A 21521-nucleotide genomic window follows, 5' to 3' on the forward strand; every position below is an offset into this window, starting at 1 on the left:
CAATGATTTGCTGCGAATTAATGCCGCTGAATCTGTCGAGTCGTCTTGTAGTGGTGTGTCAAGTGCAACGTATATTTCCATCCAATTAGATCTAGTTCGGTATTGATGACGTGAAAAATAATAATGGTAACTCCACTGAAATTATTTGAAACTAAATTAATGAGACAATTTTGTAAAATGTAAGGAGTGGGAAGTACCAATATCCATGTTAAAAATGTAAGGAGTAAAAGTAAAAAGTCAGCACAAAGGTAACACAATCTGCCTACCAGCACCTCTAAAGCTCACTAATTAAATTTTTATATCTCATATGTTTAAGATGAACAAAAAGCAAAGTGTACCAACCTGTTGTGGTAATATAGTGTTCTTTAACAGACTTTTTCTTGAAAACGAGTAGCTCAAATCAAGCAATCTGATTGGTTCATAGCCGTGATTGGTTCATAGCTGTTATGCCAAATACAGTAAGTGTGATAAAACTGCTCATATGTCTCGATCTATTGGAGTTCTAATTTGTTATAAATTATAGCAATGAAGGACCAAAACTATACAAACATGGATTTATTTGGTGGTCTGATTTAACACCGACATGATGTGGCACATTATTTTATAATAAGATGCGCCACAAGGTATAATTGCAAACGATTGGGGTCATTGCCCAGAACCACACACACATACACATACATAACTCATTGTATCATCTCTAGCAACTCAGAGTCAGTTGGCCTGTAATCACATTACGATTAGGGTACTCACGGCTCTGCCACATTACACTGCGAGTGCATAAACAATTGTTAGACAGAGAGAGAAAATGGAGAGAATCTAAAAATACAGAGCAGAGAGGCGAGGGACAAGCCGAGGATTAGTACTGCCTCAGCGAATCAAACAAACAAAGTCCAAAAAGGAGCATGAACGGGAGGTGGAGACAGAGAGAGGGATGGACAGAGAGAAGGGAGGATGAGAGGAATGGTGACGAAAAAACACCACTTCCTCAGGAGCTGACCTAAAACATTCATGAGAGATGTCTTTATGTGAAGTGTGTGAGAGTGTATGAGAGAAGTTTAAGGTTCAGAAGTCTAAAATAAGACAGTACTCTGTTTCAGTGTCTGTGTCAAAAAAGAAGAAGTGATTTGAGATGATATACAGCCCTGTGCACTGCCAGATGTCACACTACCGACCTCTCAAATCAAGAATAGACACTGAGCTGAGACACAGACAAGAGTTAGACACAGAAGCAAAAAGAAACATGAAAAGATGTAACTTATTTTGAGAACATCCAGCAAATGGAATAGAAACAAGTCAGTGGTAATTGTGGACAGATGTGAAAAAAAAAAGACTGATTACAGAGGACCCAAATGCACACTTTAATGACAACACATAAAAGACAATAAGCAGAACACACATAAATGATTGACACTTCAAATTAAACATTACACATTGAAATTCTGCAGTAGACTTCATAAGACTTCACTGACACTAATTGTCAAGTGAAATAGTGTGTGTGCGCTCATATCTGGGCAGATGTGACAAACCACTGTATACAGCTGGTTAAAACATTGCACTAATTAACCGGCTCATCTCACAGCCTACAAGGCCAATACATCACAGCGCCCACACACTGACTACACTGGACACACACGCACACGCACACGCGTGCGCACACGCACACACACACACACACACACACACACACACAGATATAGAACATATAAACACATGCAAACAACCCACACCTTTTGTTAAGCAACATCACAGTGTGAAACTGAGAGATCGAGAATTTCATTATGTGGGGTTGTTTACATGGATGCCCGAAATAGGGAAATTATAAATCATGTGTAAATTAGGGCAAAGGAAAAACAGTGAAAATGTACAGTACATACGTGGTAGAAAGCCATTCTAAGACTATTGACGTTACAACCGTATCAGCCTGAAGCTGGACGACACAAAACTCTTTGATAGAGTGAATAAAGGAAGCGAGAGGTCATGACGGGGATAAAAGAGGAGCATGTAAGGGGGGGAAAGAGAAATAAGGCTGTGTAAGATGAGCAATCCTCAGCCACATTAAGGCAGTTTGAAAACCAAATTAATTTTAAAGACCGGAGGAGGGAGTCGGTAGTGCCCAGAGCCTAAAGAAGAGCTGCTGGGCCCGGGCCTCTCTGGCTGCCTGGCTGCGAGTACAAAGCTGCATGAGAAACAGATGTTGTGACACCGCAACACTCTCACTCTGGATGTGTGCATGTGGCTGAGTGTAAGAGAGATAGAGACAATAAAATGTAGAGGAGACGCAGAAGATAATGTTTGACAGCAGACATGATCTGTGCTTCGGATGTTTCTCTGTGTTGGATTTCCCAAATAACAAAAGTTATTTCTGAAAAGAGCAAATTACACAGCTATCGTCCAATATGGATGTAATTCCAAGAGATACTGGGCTGCTATACCACAAACTAACAAGATCAAAGATTTGGCCCTAATTAATCATGTCTGTTATAAAATAAAGCATCCCTTTTTTCATCAAGTACTGCAAGTTCTGAAATGTTTTAAAAAAAGAAAATCTAATTAAAAAGCTAGTCTTAGTCTACACTGTAAACTAAAGTAATGAGGTTCAATACTTTTTTATTCCTTTTTTAAATAAAAAAAGAAAATGCACTAATTGCATTCAAAATGTAGCCTTTTGAAATAAATAACTAGTTTCAAAACTTCACCAAGAAAAATTAAAGACTATCCCAAACACACTCAAACCGTTTCATTACGGTTTCGTTGGGAAACTGTTTGGCAACTGTTTCTGTCTACATCTATCAACAGTGCAGACAGATTCTCTACATAGATCTTACGTTATCCTATTTTTTCTCTTCTTTTATTCTCTTTTTTTCTCTTTCTTCTGACACACATCTGTAAATATGGAAACATGTCAAACAATAGCCTGTCATAGACCTAGACCCACCCACCCACACACACACACACACACACACACACACACACACACACACACACACACACACACACACACATACATACAAACACTGAGATATGAACACGGAAATGAGGACACACAAAAAGAAAAAAAACATTCCTATTAGATAAACAGACATACTTCACTTCAAATTTACAGCCTCCTCCATCTCTGCAGACTCGTGAATAAACCACACCTGCTCTCTACAGAATGTCATATATTTCAGCAGCCAGGTCAGACCAATTGCTTGGCAGCCTGATTTGCTCTGTCCCCTGCCACTTGATTGGTCTTGTGTGACAGGACTGGACTCAATGGTGACCACTGTGAGGCCAATGCAATCTAATACCAGGATGGCAGAGCGGGCTGAAAAACCTGAGGAGTCTCTCCCTGCTAAGCACTGTTTAACTAGAAAGACTGATGAAGCCACATTTACATATATTATCAGCATGTGAAAAGATAGATGTGACAAATCAGCTTTTTTATAATATGCAACATTAGGATCAGAATCATCCCAGAAAACTTTATCATAATCTATAGGACGAGGATGTTAATGTAAAGATTTGACGTTTCATCACATTTAAAGTCTCTTTACATCTTTAAGGCTTTTTGACTTATCACGGTGGAAATCATTAAGGAAGTGCTGAATGGTGAGCGCCGGGAGTGATTGAGCTAGCTTTCTATTGTGTGTGCAGGCAGAGTGTGGGCTTGCAGTCATCACTGTCTGTGTAATATACCCAGAGCTCTGAGTGAGCGGCTACAGCTGCGGCTTGGCTTGCTGCTCGCAAATATTCCAGTACCAGCAATGGGTGACGGAGGGTGCATGAACTCCGTAACCCCCACAGCGTCCTTCTCTTTGCAGCTTGTGTGCATATGTACTGTAAGTGTGTGAGTGAGTCACAGCTGTGAGAACAGCTGTCGATAGTAACATGCTTCATCTCTGCACACACCCAAAGATGAGCTCAGACGGCACCTTTAAAAGTGTGCAACTTATGAGAGCCAGCACCATTCTTATCGCTCCCGTGGGAGTTCTTTAGGGAAATACTGCTGTAACAGCCAAAGAACTACCAAAGAAGAAGAAAAACATGTGAACAATACTTTTTATTTTCCTTGTTTTAGGTCTATGATATTGAAAAAAAAGATGTCAGTTAAGAAACGATGATGTGAAGTGGATTTCTGTGTGTTCGTGCAGTGCATGCCATGTATGCATACATTTACAGTGTGCATGTTGTGTTATGTAATCATGCAGTACTCGTCAATGTAATGAGATGTTCAGGTTCCTAACAATAGGACTTGTCTGGATCAGGATGCATTGTATAAAGCTCCGTGTGATGGCTTTTTTCCGTAATGTGAGACCATTATCCTTTCATTGGGTTTCTATTCATGATTGTAACTGCTCGAAGAAAAAGACAGGGACAACTCAATCCGTGAACCAGCTTTTATTGTCATTTGGTCCACAGATGCTTGTTATCAAGTCCCGGTTATTTTTGCATGTGGATCTGAAATCTCTAGGAAATAATTGTAAGCATCAAGCTTATACCCTAAAGACCACAAGCCATCAAACACACTTTATGAACAGCTTCGTTTCCTCCTGCACTTCACATGAATGCATGTAAATCAATAATAAAATCATCAATCTTTCATGATCAGATCAATAACCAGAGCGGTGAGAGGCTCTCTCCAGAGGAAATTAGATGGCTTTAGCCTTAATAGAATTCCCCATATATAGAGAGAGGATCCAAACAGCAATGTGATAGTAGATGTGATGAGGCCCTCAAATGTTCTTGTGGTTATGAAACAGCCTGCAGATGATAAAAACGAAGCAGCCTCTTGGGTGTTGCAGCTAAGAGGCTTCACGGACAACCCCACAGGCTTTACTAGCGCTAAGAGCCCGAGCTTGTCAAAACTGATCTGGTTCATGCAGATGAGGACGTCTCCCGAGTCCCCGCGGTGCTAAAGGACTGGCATGTGTGCCCTATATATATGTTCTAGAACCCTGTGCACTGATATAACAGCTCTGGGCATGACTAGAGCATGTACACAACAAACACGGACGATCAAAGTCATTTCTGCTATTTCTGCAATGCATAAACCATTTTGAACTGTGAGACTATCAACAATATCAAAGCGAGGGGGGAGGAAACAGGCTTGTCAAACAGCTTGTGATGGAGAAATTAATTATTTCTTTGCATATCTGAGGCTTACACCTCCTCATTCAATCCCTCAACCCTCCATCTGACAAATCCAATTAGCATGACATGAACATTGTGGTTCTGTCTACACACCACAGCCAGGATCTTGGCAGAAGATGGGTAGGATGGGGCACCAGGGACTTGAGCCAGACAGACACGGAGGCCTGGCAATGAAGGGTCTCCGCTCGGCCTGTAACCTGGCTCCAGCTGGAAGTCCCAGTTCCTTGACAGGTTGGCAGTTCTAGCTGTTTCCTTGCCCTCTGGTCTATCCCTGCCTCTCATCTGTCTTCCAACACCAGCCCTCTCTCTCTTCACATGCAGCTTCCTTCCTTCCTCTCTATCCTCTACAGCCTTTAACTCACATCCTTCTGATAACCCCATCTTTGGTTCAAATTTAATCATTTTGTATTTATGTTTGTTGACTAAAGGAAAGATTTTCTCATGGTGACACCACTACGATTCATCCACTTTTTACTCTTAGGTAGTCAAGGCATTATGGTTAGTGTAGTGGCAGTTTTGCATGGATTTACCTACTGTAATTTGCAATATCCATAACTGTGGAACTATATTTGTACATGTTTGATTGTCAGATTAAAATCCTTGGGAGGATCACAAACATTTCGCTGGCATAAAAATCAGAGGAGATCCATTTTTGTGGGGGGAAAACAAGCCGTTGTGACCTAAAACATTTAACTAAATTGCAGTTTGAAAAACTAAACAAGCATCTTCTAACCCGTTGTGGGCACCCGCTTTAAATCACCAAACAGAATCATAGAATTTTTCAGACAGATAAATCGGAGCTCCAAACTTTTTTCCCAGGGCTGTGCAGAGAAAACATCATGTGGAGGTGTCTGGCAAGCTGTCAGCTTGTGCAGTCTCCTGGCCCATGCCAGTGTACAGATTTGCATTCGGCTCAAAGAAAGCCTGAAACATCAAAACCTCTTTGAAGCACCACTTGATGCTGCATAATGGGATAGGTGAAGAAAAAAAAATACTAATGCAACACAGCAACACTCTGAACTACAGTACCCAGAATGCACCACAGATCTTAAAATAAAAGTGGGACCCATCAATGCCATGATCGAAACAACAAAACCTCACGATATGCGTTGACAAAAGTAGAACAAAGGTTATCTTTCTACATTACTTCTCTCAGAAAACTGATATTTTTGTATTTCTGCTCTGGGACTTTTGTGTAATATCTGTAGACACTGGAGACAGATGATTGTGACAGTCAAAGCAAGGAGTTTTAATAAAGTATGACAGGCTAAATAAAGAGCTGCTGGAATCTGTAGCATGTAATTCATAAAACCGACATGTAATTACTGTCAAAACTGTTTCTGACGGCAACCAAGAAAGACTGTTTTACTTTTATCTGTAAGAAATGAGCACTTTTCTTTTACATTTTTATTGGACAGTGTTATGATTCCAAACCCTGCTAAGTTTATAACATAATTTAAGTTTTAAAATTAAACTCAGAGCGCATACAATTCATTAATTTACTTTTTAGATTCTCAAACTCTGAACCTAAGGCTAATCTTTCTATCGGCTTAAAGGTATATTGAAAAAATGTGGAAACAGGTGTACTATTCTAATACTCATATAAAAGTTAAATTCATCATCTACCAATTGAAGTCAAACGCATTTCATAAGTTGACACACCCTTCACTCCTAAGGGACTCATTATCTGTGTTCTGCTTGACAAAACAGAATGAAACCTACATAATGCACGTATAATTATAAGACATTGCATGACTGCTGATGATGTAGGACTTTCCCCTGATACTGTTAATACCACGTGATGCTCAGAGCATCCTGGCCTGACCACACCTCACAACTCTCTCCTCCTTCTTTGACCCGTCCTGCCATCACACAGGACTCATGCATGCACACATATTGTCCAAGTTGCCTAGAAGCAGCCCCTGAATGCCTAGTCCAGTCAAATATCTATTCAAACACACAAACACAGAGTAATCTCCGTTCTTGTCAGATATGACTATGCCATTGATGCCTGCTGGGTGCTGTTGTTGAGTTGAAAGGTTTGCGTGTATGAAGGCTACAATAGATGCTCAGATTGCCACTGTTTGGACCATATTCTCTGCGGCTAATTTTGTAAACAACGCCTCATGATCTCATAATTCATCCACTGATTGACCTTGAAAGGACATGCCAAGTTAGGACACAGAAAAATGACTCATGTACCACTCTAAACTGCCACTGCTGCTGTGATTGTGTATATATTAAGCTAAAAAGTTGCATTCCATTCAGGTGAAGAGGAGCTGAATAAGGGATATAAACATTAAGTGAATGAACTTGAATAAACGTTGCAGCCTCTCCATAAATCATGCCCTGACAGTAAAAAGATATTCAGTAGCAACATTTCATCATTCATTTTCAAGCTGATATTGGACTCATGGGCCTGAATTCCTTTTCCTTCCACTAATGTGGCTTTGGCTGGTATGGTAATGGGCTTGGTTTACTTGAAAAAAAAAAAAATCATCACAAACTATACCCATGCAGGCTGTCAGGATGTGACACACAGTTTACACGAGTATCAATCACTAGTTCTGCGAGAAAAACCCAAACACCCCCTCTGTCTGTCTCTCTCTCCCAGAATGGAATACGCTCCACTGAGGCTCTCATGTAGAAAAAAACATTCTGCATTTCTTAGCAATTAAACCAGGCTCCTGAGCAATAACTTCTGATTGCTGCCCAGTTGGACTGGACGCTGTTTATCTGCGTCTGCATGGGAATTCATCGGGCAAAACTCAGACAGCTGAGAGGGCAGGTATTTCTTTTTTATGTGCCTCGCGCCTTTGCTAGCATATACATATGCCTCCCCAAAGACGTTGTGACGATGGCTCAATGCTCATTTTAATTAACACATAAGACCGTTGATGTTAATTAAAAAGCAGACAGAAAAAGATCACACAGAGGGGAGAGCTGTGTATTGGAACGCACCGAAAGATGCAGCGGCAGTGCTTGGCACTTATTCAGATGAGATTTCCTGTAGCCCTCTTGAAACATGTGCATTACAAATGGGTGCATCAAACCAAGTGTATCAAACTGATTTTTGATGTTAGTTATTTTAGGGGGAAATGCAAATTTGCTGAAATCTGAGCAATGTGTTCAAAGCAGAGAAACTGCTATTAGATGGGTACTCTAACAATGATCATATCTGCGATACCCAGTGGTGTAGTGTAATATGTAACTGTAGATTATCTGTGCTACTTACTTCATTGGCTTAAACAGAGCTTGTCCATAGTTCTGGAAAGTCATGATCAACTTCAGCTGGGTGCCCCCTGATTTCATGGCTGAGAGAAAAACAATCAAGATGTTAGATAAGTATTTGAAGCATAAACACACATACACACACACACTCGCAAATATGCACAGCTGTTTCATTATTTGCCAATTTGGAGGACGCAATTTTGCATGACTACATAATAGAGCTCTCACATCTGCTGACCAATTTGCCAGACAATGTACAATCAAAGTGCAATTGTGGCAGTTAGGAGTGACTGAGAGACAAAAGTGGCGTGAAAAGCATCTGCTGACAACTACGGCTAGTTCTGGGTTTGATGGACGAATGAAACTGGAAATTTGAGTCTTTAAAACAGCATGTGTCGTTTTGAAAAGAAAACAAATGCACAGCGATTGAGTGAAAGAAGTCCACTCACTTTTAACACGTGAAGTCCAATCAAACTACAATTCAGCAGCGTATTATTATAGTGCACGTTAGACTCTCAATAACTACTTCTTCTCTCACTCCCACCAAACTGACCTCCTGTACCCAGGGAGAGGAGGCAGGGCACACATCTCTGACTATCAGTCATGTCCACGGTGTCTCCCAGAGGCTGACTGTGAGCTTCCTGCCTGCCTCCGGCTCTAACAAAGAGGCCGCAAGGCCTGTCTAAATGCCTTGTGTTTCTGTCATAATGGACAGGCTTTCGGGGGATTTGCCCATTTATTACAGTGCATTAACTTGAGCAAATGACACAACACACAGCTTCTGCCTAACCCCAATATCAACATAACCCCCTGCAGTGGACCCACTTACCACATGGCTTGCTGGCTGAGTAGCTGGCTGCACTTGACCCCCTACACAGAACTGTCTTTTGTGTTTATTGACTATCTTGGTGTTTCTCTCAGATACTTCCTCTTCCTTGTTTGTATATGTCATCCTTTTATTCGTACTCTCTCTGTTATGCTCTGTCTGTCTCACTTTGCTTTACTCACCGATGGCAAGCCTCCCCATTTACCGTGACTCATTTTCAAAAGCTTTTGTACATCCACTGTTGCACAAAGTACAACCTACATAACTTTGCATAGGCGCCTGTTCTTTACAACAGAGGATGGATATTGAGTGAAATCAAAACCAAAGAATGCACTGAGAGCATTAGGCCTAGACACACGTGCCAGATTTGATGCAGCCAGGTCAAGTAGATAGTGCCCTAGAGTAATCTTTAAACTTGGTACAGCTATACAGCGAGCCTAAAACCTTTGAGAGATTGCAAATGACTGGACTATGTTTTAATGCTGTGACCTTGAACCCATAAGCCACAATCCTTGAGGACCTGACCTCAATTCTCTGCTCTGGACGTTTATAAAATGTTGTTTCTTATTGGAAACTACAAAAGGTAATCCCCTGGGAAAAGTAAAAAGCCCTGGCAAAGCTCAGCTGATTGTTTCTCTGGATTGTATCTGTGCTGACATGCAATCAAACAGGACTTGAACAACAGAACACAAACTTCAACCAGACATTCTTTTGATTCACCTAAAGGCCATCTGTCTCAGTATCTGTGCGTGAATGTATGTGTTTCTGTTGATCTAACCATCCATCTCTTTCTGTTTCTCCACAAATGAATCGATGTAATCGTTTCTAAATCTCGCCCACCACCATCAGATTCCCCTCCCCTTCTGTGCCATGATGATAAATCCACCCTGCTCTCACCTGTGCCACCTCACAGTACTGTGCGTATGATTTACGAGTCCAGCTGAAGACTGAACAAAAGGCCACAGAGAGACAGACACAGAGGAGGGAGGGCGGCACTATTGCGCAGAAAAATGCTGAACAGGGAAACTTTCTAATGCTGTCTTGGTTTTGTAATTATAGTGAAACAGATAGGTAGTAAGTGTGTGCACCAATTACGGTGCACAAAAGCTGTAATGCATGCTTCCAGGCACACACACACTGCACTTTTCAGAATACAGACAGTGTTTTATAGGTGTGTCTGTCTGGGCACAGATTGATGGTTTATATATTATAAACAGAGGGGACCAAAAACACACAAACTACTATGTGCAGGCTGAGGTGTGTAGCATGAGTGATGAATGACTGTGAGCTGCCTGAGGGACTCGTAACAATAAGACAGTGGAGACAGCGTCAATGAGAAATATAATGACACTGATGCACAGGGAGACAGAGATAACAACATGCGCCAGTGAAGGATATTTTGGTATTCACTGTCCAGTTTGTATAAAGCCACAATAGCAAAAATGACAACACCTCTTTCACAGAGGAGATTTGGCCATGGTGGCATCATGATAATTTAAAAAAACTACATTACATTAGTACATTTATTTATTACATTTAGTGTATCATTTACAGCAAAAACAGTGGAGAAAAATACAAATCAGTCTTATAACAGACCGGTCTCTTACAAAAATTAGACAGCAGTCAAATAATGTACAGAAAAGACTTATTTTTAATGTTATTTTTAATGGCACCTTGACATATTTACTTTTTTTCACAAGATTTTTCAAAGCTGGTCTTAATGCTCAAGTTTGTTTAGTAGCTATGTGTGAAGTTCTTTAGGCATGCATCATCCTTCTTTTCTACCCATCTGTTATCCATCCTTACTTTCAATTTAGAGAAAGAGAGAAAAGGCGGCTGAACACAGACTCGCACACATAAGCAGAAATGCAGATAAGGACCATATGTGTGTCATTGTGGCCTCCTTCTCACACACATGCACACTTTATGCAAAGGAAGTCAGGTGCACACACCTCACTCTTTGGGGCTTAACCAGTTTGGGTTTCTGATGGCTGATACAGCGTCCAAGACTTAATTTAGGTTTATTTTTTATTGTATTTACCCAACAGAAATGCACTTTTGCCAGGGTGGAAAAGCATCTGAAGTTGCATTTTGTCACAAGATAGTAAAACTTTTCATTAAGACACATTACTGTAATAAAAATATTTTAGGTGGGCTACCAGTTCTTCAACCCACAGTTAACCAGAATAAATTGGCCCAATACTTCAGCCTAACCTATAGACTGACATATACACACTTACAAACACACACACCTTGGTTACATAGCTTTTCCGTGACTTACCCACGCTGGTTATCCTCTGTGTGACCAGGTCCTTTAGTAGTGCGTCCAGCACAAGACTGTGCCTGGAATACAGCTCGTAGCGGTTGATGCCAATGTGGAAACGTAACCAGTTGGGGTACGATTCTGCCGTCACCTCTCCAGTTGGAGAGAACTCCTCCTCCTCCTCTGCGTTCCCCTCCTCATTGTGCCTGAAAAACAGGGAGAGGAGATGAGGTTTAACAAGAAGTTGTGGTGCAAGCATATTCCTGTCCAGATTATTTTTATTAGTCTATGTAATTGATGGTTACAGTCTCTGTTGCAGTCTCTTAGACCAACTGTATCAGACAAAATGATGCTGAAGGAATTAATCATAATGTGTTACTATTATGAGGCTACAATGCAGTTTTATTGACTGAGATATATATATATATATATATATATATATATATATATATATATATATATATATATATATAAACAAGCAGGATGGTAACTCATATATGACATGAATAGGAGAGATGAGATTGTTCAGCAGATGCATGAGGGGACATTATACTGGAGGCAGAGAAAACTGACTGGATGGATGGAAGAACCTGTCTGCTGGTCGATTTGATTTAAATAGACAGACAGACAGACATACATGTGCACAGGCATTTATCTCATGATGTGTATGCCTGCATGGGCATTATGCAAATTAGTTGCAAATTGGACAAACATTAGAAAGCAAGAGAGCTAATTGAATTCAACTACTTCAATGTAGATAACAGGCTACTTAAAGACTATATTTCTTTATTAAGCAAACATGTACTATCCCCTCAGGTACTTCTACTCCCTTACTTGCAACACATCAACCTTCCCATCAACAGTCAAATATGTTTTACAACCGGCTGAATGATCACTGTCCCACTTGTAACCCTTTAAGTTGAACAAATTCCCATCAGCTTACCATACTTGGTTCCCTGTTGCTCTGGGATAAAACCTGATGTCAGTGTTGACGTTAAACAAAGTGTCATCGTCCGTGAGGAAAGGAAGGTCAACCTTGTATAAAGGATGTTCAAATAGAGCCGAGAGTCGGGAGACACCGTGGGCAGGGACGGTCCGACCTCCGCTCGCGTCTCCGATGAGCGGCTTGTGGTCTTCCGCCTTCCCCGCCGACGGTCTCATCCGCTTGAAGGACTCCGCTCTGTCCCCGGCTGCTGTGATCTTTTCCAGGGAATGCGATGTGAGGTTGGAGCTCGGCTCGTTGCTGAAATCCTGCAGGATTCTCAGCGTGTGCTTGTTAGGCCAGCCCGCTTCAGCCGCCGACCTGGCTCGCTGCTTCCCCCAGCCCTGCGACTCCCCGGCCGGGTGGTGAGCGCACTGACAGCCGCCGTCCCCGCTGTCCGCTCCCGCCGCCCGCTTCTCTAGTTTCGGTAACAAGTCTATCATGATGTGCATGGTGCACGCTACCAAAAAAACCATAAGTATCAACACTCTGAATTTACGAAACAATATCATATTTATATTATTTTTTCTTTACGCAGAGTAAGCTTTAAGCGCAGCGCACCTTACAGCACCGACATTGATGTCCAACACTTATGCGATGACAAAGCAGCGAGGTTGGCTTGGAGATTTACTGTGATCATTGCACACATAATGCGCGTCAGCCTATGTTAGGAACTCCATGATGTGCTCAGTCTTTATTTTTTAATTTATATAGATTTTTTTTTTTTTTTTTTACAATAGTCCAAATTCTTCATTCCCAGACAAACAGGTGGACTGAAGGACACATTGCGAGCTCTGGACACTTCACTGGCTGCGACTCAAGAAGTGCTCTTATTTCATTGCCTTGTTGAACAGGATAGAGTGTCAGGAGGACGGACCACCAAATAAATCGTTAAGAGGTAACAGGAAGGAGGAGGGATGGTCCTGTTAAAAGCGCCGATATTCTTCCTCAAATCTGCTTCCTTGTATTGCTGCCAGCACGAAGTAAGATGTCAAATGTGTCATAACTGAAAAAAAGTAACAGGAGAGATTGATATAGTCCACAAAAACATAGCCTTCCTTGTATTTAGGATACATTGATAATTAAAAAGGAAATTCCATAAAAAAAGACAGGTGATCCGCCGAGATGCTTGGATGCTGTCCCGTTCCTGCTGTCTGCGAGCCTCGTTGAAGTCAAATCAGAGACTGGCTGGCAGGTGCAGGGATCCTGGTTGTCATTTGTTCCCCCCCCAACCACCTTTACACCGCCTTGTCTTCCTTCCAAGTGTTCATCCCAGGGTGGGTGTGTTAAATATTATGATCGGAGCCCTCTGAGCCCAGCCTCGGTGGCGTCATGAGGGAGAGGTTGGCTGCGTCTGCACATACAAGTACTGTAGTGACATGAAAGGCGAGCTTCATAGAGGAAAAGCTGTGGACTGAAATCCTTTTGAGGCTGCAATTCCACTGTACGCAGCTAGAGGGCGAACACTGCTGGCTATGTAATATATGATCTGAAGGATAATGTGATGTATACCTACTGAATGCCATTCTTCAAAGTGCTTAAGCCATTTTTGTTTTTAAAGTGGGCTATGGGGGGCCTAATGGGTCCTTGAGGATGAGCCAAGGGGTCACCGGCAAAACCAGAAATTGAAATTCACCGATACATTTATGAGAGGCTGACACAGATGACAGATAGACTAGTATTTTGGTACCAGACACAAAAGACTGTTTTCTTGAGACAAAAACTAGCCAAAACCCACACAACTGCGCTCTCCCACACTGACCCGCCAATATAATTTGATAAACATGTCGAAAACTATATTCAGCTCCCAAGAGAAAGGCGGCTGATTTATAAACGCGCACACAAACAGAAATGCAGATAAAAGACCAGATGTGCGCGCGCGGGCACACACACACACACACACACACACACACACACACACACACACACACCCCTAGATATTGTGATTCATTGTACACTCCGACATGTTTGCTTCAGTGTTTGAGAGCCTTGATCATAACATATCATTTCTATATGAACATTTTCACAGAGCACAAATGTATTCATTTACAGAGAAAAATCAGCTAATTATCTCATTTGAGAAGCTGAAATCAGACAGTTATGCTTAATGATTTGATGAGATGAGATTATCAATCAATACAGCTACCAGTTCATTTTCTGTGGATCTCAATGTGGGGCTTACAATCATAAATACCTGTGAATGAATACATACAAATTACAGAGCATTACTTTATGTAGGGATATGTGCCAACAGTTCATGAGGACAGCCTGAGCTGGAAGTGATTGAGGAAAATTGAAGGCAGCTGGCCACTGTCTCCAGGTTGCTTAAAACCCGCCCCCTCCTGGTCATCCCCTTGGCACCACATCATGTCACTTTAAAGTTCCTGTTTTTCTGTATAGTTCATGTTTGCATTATTCTAGTTTACCTGGCAGCACGTTTTTCCTGCCAGCATCCTTTGTTAGATTCAACATTTATGCTACATTTGTTAAAATTATCCTTTGTTAAAAAAAAAAAAAAATCCTGTCTTTAAGTTTACTTCTCGTGTGTTCTTCCTCAGAGCCAGGCCAAGACTAGATTAATAAGTCCAGTATTCGGGCGGAGTTATATAAGCTTGGAAAGGGGTGTGGCTTCAGTGGTGATTGACAGTCCATGAATGAGGCAGGTCAGGTGGAAACTTGATATTTAACAGTTGTCTTTCATCTCTGGTTTGGTCTCCACCTGCTCCTTAAATATTTGGGTCTTTCTTTACTTATAGAGGCTTGACTTTTTTAACCATGGCACATAGTACATACTTCATCATACACCTTAGAATGTGTTTTAAGTCTGTGTCTATAGGAATCTTGGCTCATGCCACACTGTCCAACTAAACTTTATTTTAGATGATCAACAATTAGATTTGAATCAAAGGGTCTCTAATCAGGTTATTTATCGTTCATAAACAATCATCTTCCATGAATGTTTTGCAGTCAAAACACACCTGTCTGCCTTCTCAGAAGCTATTTTTTCTGTTTGCTGATGAAGTGAAACACACCTTTCGTTTAAACTGCTGGGGGACAAAACACTGACAGAAGTTACTGCAGCCAGCACTTATACAGTAACAGTAACATTTTAAGTCCCATGGAGTTCATTCAAGATGCTGATTGGCCTCTGACTGCCAGTCAAAAATACCCACTCAGAATATCTATTTAACCATTTTGTCACAAAGCAGACGCCGTATACAATCTTAGACAGGAAGCTAGAAATGTCTTTGGCTCAGTGTAATCAAAGTAATAAAATGAACAAATTATACATATTTGGCTTGTGTGTGTGTGCGAGCTTTGTACAAGTCTTACCAAGTGGGCTCGATTGGAAGAGCTTCACTTGGCTTCTGCCCCTCCTCCCAGAGGCACTGAGTTGGAGTTCATGCCACTGCCAGATTTGTGCATTAAAATAAAACAGGATCTTAAAGCTAACAAGCAAACAAATTATTCTCCCAAAGACAAGCCTGCTGTCCAAATTGGCACGCAGACCCGCCGGAATCCACTGATACTAAAAAGGTATTTTATGAATTATATGATTTGTTTTGGCTCAAAGAGGAACAAATAAAAGGTTAATGACATATGAGGGATTTTGTACATTTTATTTTAGGAACAGTCTGAGCCTGTAAGCATGCTACAGTTGCTTTTGGCACACAGCATCAACATGCATTGCCAATGAGCACAGACCTAACCTACAGATATATCTGCTGATGAAACATATTTGTAATTGTTTGCTTGAAGCAACTGCAGTTATCTCCATTTTTTCATTTTTTCCCCACTGTCCAGAACTTAATGTTTAAAAAAACACTTTTAATGAAAATAATTTTTTTCGCCAATTTCTGTGCAAACTGACTGTTAAAAAAGAAATAAAACACCCAATTGTGTTCATCATGAAGAAATTGTATCATTCATGCTCTTGGCAACAAAGCAATTAAGAGCACTTGTGGAAAGGAAAATTGAGCAATTCAGATTGCACTCCATTTTCATTTGAATGAATGTGGAATTATAATGCCAAGCGGGTACCAAAAAAAAAAGTAAAATGCATACAATTGGTCCACAGGGCCTGAAGAAGGCAGCAACATTCCTTTGCTTTGGACTCAACCCATGGAACCAAATTCATTTAAAAGGTAAAAGTGCTCCAGAGTGAGTCATACTGTAACTACAGTATTTTGACATTTTATAAAACATCAGGAGAGAAATGAAAATACCAGGTTGTTCTTTTTACTTTTAGGATGATTACATGACTCTGTATGGGCTCTCATTAATTTACAATCTGCTGCAAAAGAATAAACACATGTTGGTTTTGTCTTTATAGAAAAATAAAGACATTATCAACATTCAGGTATAGCATCCATCAGTCTCACCATCACATGTGGGCCATTGTGATATTAGTCTTCACAGGTAACTCATGTAAAAAAGGTAAATAATACATCACACCTTCACTACAGCAAGAATCTTCTAATGGCACAATGTACTTCCTCTGTTAAAAGCCTTGCAGTGGCTTCATACATTCGTTTGACACTGATATACATTTTTTGATACAATAGTTTTTCACATGATCTGTTTTGTGTTGGTTATTAATAATGGAAGTAATCTGTTTTAAGACTATAATATTATATTTTTTAATCTCAATTTAAATTATATGGCAATAGTGCTTTAAAAAATGTCCTCATAACTAAACAATAAAATAGGTTGTGTTTACTAATGACTCCCAAAACAACATATATGATTGTTCAGGCTGTTCTCATGAACTATTCGTACATAGCTACGAAAAGTAATGCACTGAAATTCTTATGTATTCCATGTATTTATTACTGTAAGCTTCACATTGACTGCCGTTGTAAGGCAGCAACAGCTAGTGACTGTAGTACTTATGACTGGAGCAGCTAAGACTGTGAAAAAGTCCGCATAGGGAAGGGGTCAGGGCCGTTTTTTGTGGGGAGAAGGGTCTGCCATATTTCTTGGTTTCAGAGCTTTGTTCCCAGGACAATTTCTCTGCATCAAATTTATTTCCTTTGGTAACCTTTGACCCAGGAATGGAAAGGTGACTGGAGATGGAGCAGTATTAGAGAATGATTCACCTTGTGTTTAAAATAAGATGGGAAGGGAGGAGAGGAAGAAACACATGAGGATAAAAAAAACAATGCTTACTCTGGATTCAGGTGTGGCATGGCCCATTGGAATCCACTGAGGAATAGTTTTGTGTCTGCCTGTGTGTCTGAATGTTTGACCCCAGGGCTCGTCTGTTCCTCAGGTTGGAAGCAGACTTTACAAAGTTCAGCTTGAGCTCCCAGACCTTACCAATATCAAACTACTCAGCAAGAATCAAGGTTATACAACAATGTAGATAGGTAACTTAAGCACCAGATTAAGGCAACAACGTGTACTTCTAAATCCAATGAATGAAACATTAACAATGCCTCTTTGGGGAGCAATAATAAAAAAACTATATATCCATTTTTATCGCTGCGTTACATAAAAGGCCATAAGCTCAGTTACATCAAGCCCTGTTAGGCAGTTTTATGAGCCTGATGATTTGTTAACAGCTAATTTCAAGCCGAGGCATAAATGGCTGCGCAAATGTCACAAGTATAGAACTTATAATTGGAGAATAATGTGAGCGAGTAATAGCAATAAAAATGTTGTTTTGACAAATGGCTTGTCATTGGGCACTGCTGGTATGGTAAAATAAAGGAGGGTGTGGCTGAGCGAGTCAGAACTGGTGAAAGAGAAGGAGAGAAAATAAATGAGTGTGAGGGAGGGTGTTGAGCAATGACACATTTATTCACTTGACTGAGAACAAGCTGAAAATGGACTTCGTTGTGGACATGTGAGGGCCATAGTGTGAAAAGGGCCCATTATGTCTGTAATTTCCCCTACAGTGTTATTTATTTAAGAACTATTCTCCGCTTTTGTTTTTTCTGACCCTAAAAAAAAAAGTTGTTTTCCTTCATGTGGTAATCTCTGCGAGAGAAACAGTCAGTGTGGTGGCGACTTGATTTTGTGACTTTAAATTTTGTCATTATTACCTGCTTTCAGTTTTAATTACTGTACAGTAGTGTCTATGGAATTTACTGAATATACTTATGTTACGGGCCATTTTTTAATGTGTAATATGAATTGAAATATAAAGCATCACTCTATTAGTATTTCATTTGGACACTGTCCCAAATCACAGCACGACACAGAATTAGAATAATCAGACTACTGCCGTCATGCACAGCAGTACAGTGGTCCCGCTGTGTTGATCTTTTTATCTCGAAGACTATTGACTAAAATTGAGCTTGGGGGTTTTAAATGACGGGGTGGTAGGGTGTGACTTTGGAAGTTAAGGCAAAGAAGGGATGGCTGTATGTGCTTTGTGTGATTTGGTGTGTATGAATGGACTTTTCCTAAAAGAGAGATGACAGTGTTACAGCAGCTGCCTACTTATCTATCATCAGAGTGCTCAGGTGGTGAACTCTCGTCTGTCCATCATCTGCTGACAAAGTAGTTGACACCTTGTTGTCACCCAAGGTCCCACTTCACACCACTATCAAAGGCCAGATGATAGATGTCTGCCTTTTCCTTTTACTCTGAGGTGACTATCAATATAAAATGAGCTCAGCTTCCGGGATGATGTAAAGACAGACATGACAGGCACAGTTCCCCCAGTCTGAACTGCAACTCAGGTGAACTGAGGATTTAAATTGCCTGCAGGTGTAAATGTGAGTGTTAATGTCTGTGTTTTAGCAATGCGATAGACTGGTGACTTTGTGCTATACCTTGCCTGCACTAAGCGCATGCTGGGATATGCTCCAATATATATATATATATATATATATAAGTTTTCAAATGATGAAGTAGAAATGATGTAATTATAGTTTACATAAGCAAGCAGCACTAATGTTTACCAACCCCGCTGAGGGATTGCTTAAGAGCAAAAGATACCAAAAGTGCAACAAAGGGAAAACATCTACATTCTACCCTATCCATGGAGGGCTTCCTCTCTGAGAGACCTTTTTTATATTTAACTCTTGATTCAACATTTCCTGCTACAAGTATAGCACACTCAAGACTCTAATGTAATTTGGGAACACACAATAAATCCAAGGAATAGACTCTCTTCTCTGTTGTAGCCTCTGCTTGTGATTTAGACCGATGCCTTCAGAAATGCATGGAGGTCTTTTCTCCACTGAGCCACTCACCTTTAAGGACAGATACACGGCTGAGACAAACATAATGGCTATTGTATATGTAGCATCTGGGACCTCTCAGTAACAAGACAGTTTCTCTTGCTAATGCCATGCTAACCTAACACACAAAAATACAGTAAAATTAGTTATTGGAGAGTGTCTAATGTGATTATTGAATGATCAAAAACATTGTATGCCGTTTTAGTCAGTGTTAATGATCTAGCCTTGAATATATAGAACTGTTTGCAAGACTATAAGCTGTTGAATATGGTGATGTGGATTAGATATTGAACAAAGAGAAATTGTATAAGAGAAACAGTAAAATGACTCTCTTACACTGCTATTTGTTAACTTGCACCTACTGATTGTTAGAAATCAAACATCAAGTATGCCTCCCAAGTGCTTATTGATGCCTCTGTTGATGGTGGAGTCTCTTGACTGAACATCTTGATTGCTAATTGTTGCACCCAAATACCTGACTTACGAACTAAGGCATCCCTCTATTGACATCAGATGCTACTGCACCTAAAACAAGAGCAGAATAATGACTGAGTGGGCTGTGAATCTTTTGATTGGTTAGCCAAAGATTAACCTGCGCCAATCCATCCAGCTGTGTGTGAGGGGTCAGATGTTATCTTCTCCAGTTCTTCACATTTCTATGTGTGTGTGTTTGTGTGTGCGGTTAATGTCTCGTACAACAAAGGGTTGGTGAGTTTAGCCGGAGCAGACAACCTGTACCCTCAATTAAGCAGCTTGTAAAGGAACAGCAAACACGAGGTGAAAAGAATATGTTTTCAATATCCATTCGCCTTATTGGCCATTACGCTTATCACAGAAACCAATTTAAATGACTTTGCACTTGAGGACATAGGAGACATAGGGAGATGATTTATTATTGCTGCACCTCCAGCCCCTCATTCACAATGCATATTGTTAACATGGAAATAACAATTGCTGATGATCACATTCAGTGGCTCGGAAGGTTAAATAAGCACCTTGTCCAAAGCTATGACAAGAATACCCTAACTGTGAGAGAGGACAGGCTTGCGACCACTCACTGTAGCAGAACAGAGTCTTATATTTCAGCAAGGTTATTGGTAAATTGGGTTGCAGTGGTAATATGCTGTCATATTAGCTCTCTGGATGTCAAAATGTGATGCCTCAGAGGGAGATCATAGGCTGTATCTCCTCCAGCAGGGCTAAAGCTGGAATACTGCTCAACCAAACAAAAGTAATGCGCATGAGTGAATAATGATGATACTGTTAGTGACATGTCACTTCCAATAATACATACTTCACATATTGCCTTTAGCTTTCCATACAGAAGTCTTAGAGTCACAGTATTGGCTGGCACTGCCTTAGTTTTGGATGCTGTGGAAATAAAATCCAGCACATAGAATAAAATGATGAATTGCTCCCTATGGCCAATAAGCAACTCAATGCCAAATCAATGTCCATTTGGGATACAGGTAATTAATGGATCTGTGCAGTATACAGTGTGGAGTTCTAGAGACTGTGGGCATGATCAAAGGTCAATAAGGCCATACAGATAAGGTGGTTGTGCTATGGCTAATGGAAGGTAGGGGCAACAAAATGTTAGGCTTTAACACAGGCGACTGCTGTTAGTTTCCCATTTCCAACCAACAGTCGTTGGTTTCTTTTAACCATGACCACGAATGTTCCATAACCTTAACCAAGTAGTGTTTGCGCCTAAACCTAACCAAATCTGAACCATAGTGTTGTCACATCATAAAATTATTTTTCACAAGTGATTTGAAACCTGTTGTGGAGACAAAATGTAAACATTGTCCTGAAGCTGGAGCTAAAAAACAGAGATCAAATGTCATGATATTCTGCATCTGTGTCATGGTATTCTAGCCTAGAAATCTAGAC

General features: G+C 40.6%; 1 protein-coding gene across 1 annotated transcript in view; it reads right to left on the bottom strand.

Annotated features, from left to right (window-relative positions):
* Window positions 1–13826, bottom strand: part of fam20ca (FAM20C golgi associated secretory pathway kinase a) — a 35126-nt gene extending 21300 nt beyond the window's left edge. Inside the window, exons 1-3 of the mRNA XM_031312739.2 lie at window positions 12397–13826; window positions 11472–11659; window positions 8369–8447 (exon numbers count right to left, since the gene is read on the bottom strand). Of these exons, the coding sequence (XP_031168599.1) occupies window positions 8369–8447; window positions 11472–11659; window positions 12397–12947 (818 nt within the window). The 5' untranslated portion in view covers window positions 12948–13826. The remainder of the gene's footprint in view (window positions 1–8368; window positions 8448–11471; window positions 11660–12396) is intronic.
* Window positions 13827–21521: the final 7695 nt, after the last annotated feature.

This window comes from Sander lucioperca, chromosome 21, assembly GCF_008315115.2.
Source record: "Sander lucioperca isolate FBNREF2018 chromosome 21, SLUC_FBN_1.2, whole genome shotgun sequence".
In the NCBI taxonomy this organism is placed as follows: domain Eukaryota; kingdom Metazoa; phylum Chordata; class Actinopteri; order Perciformes; family Percidae; genus Sander; species Sander lucioperca.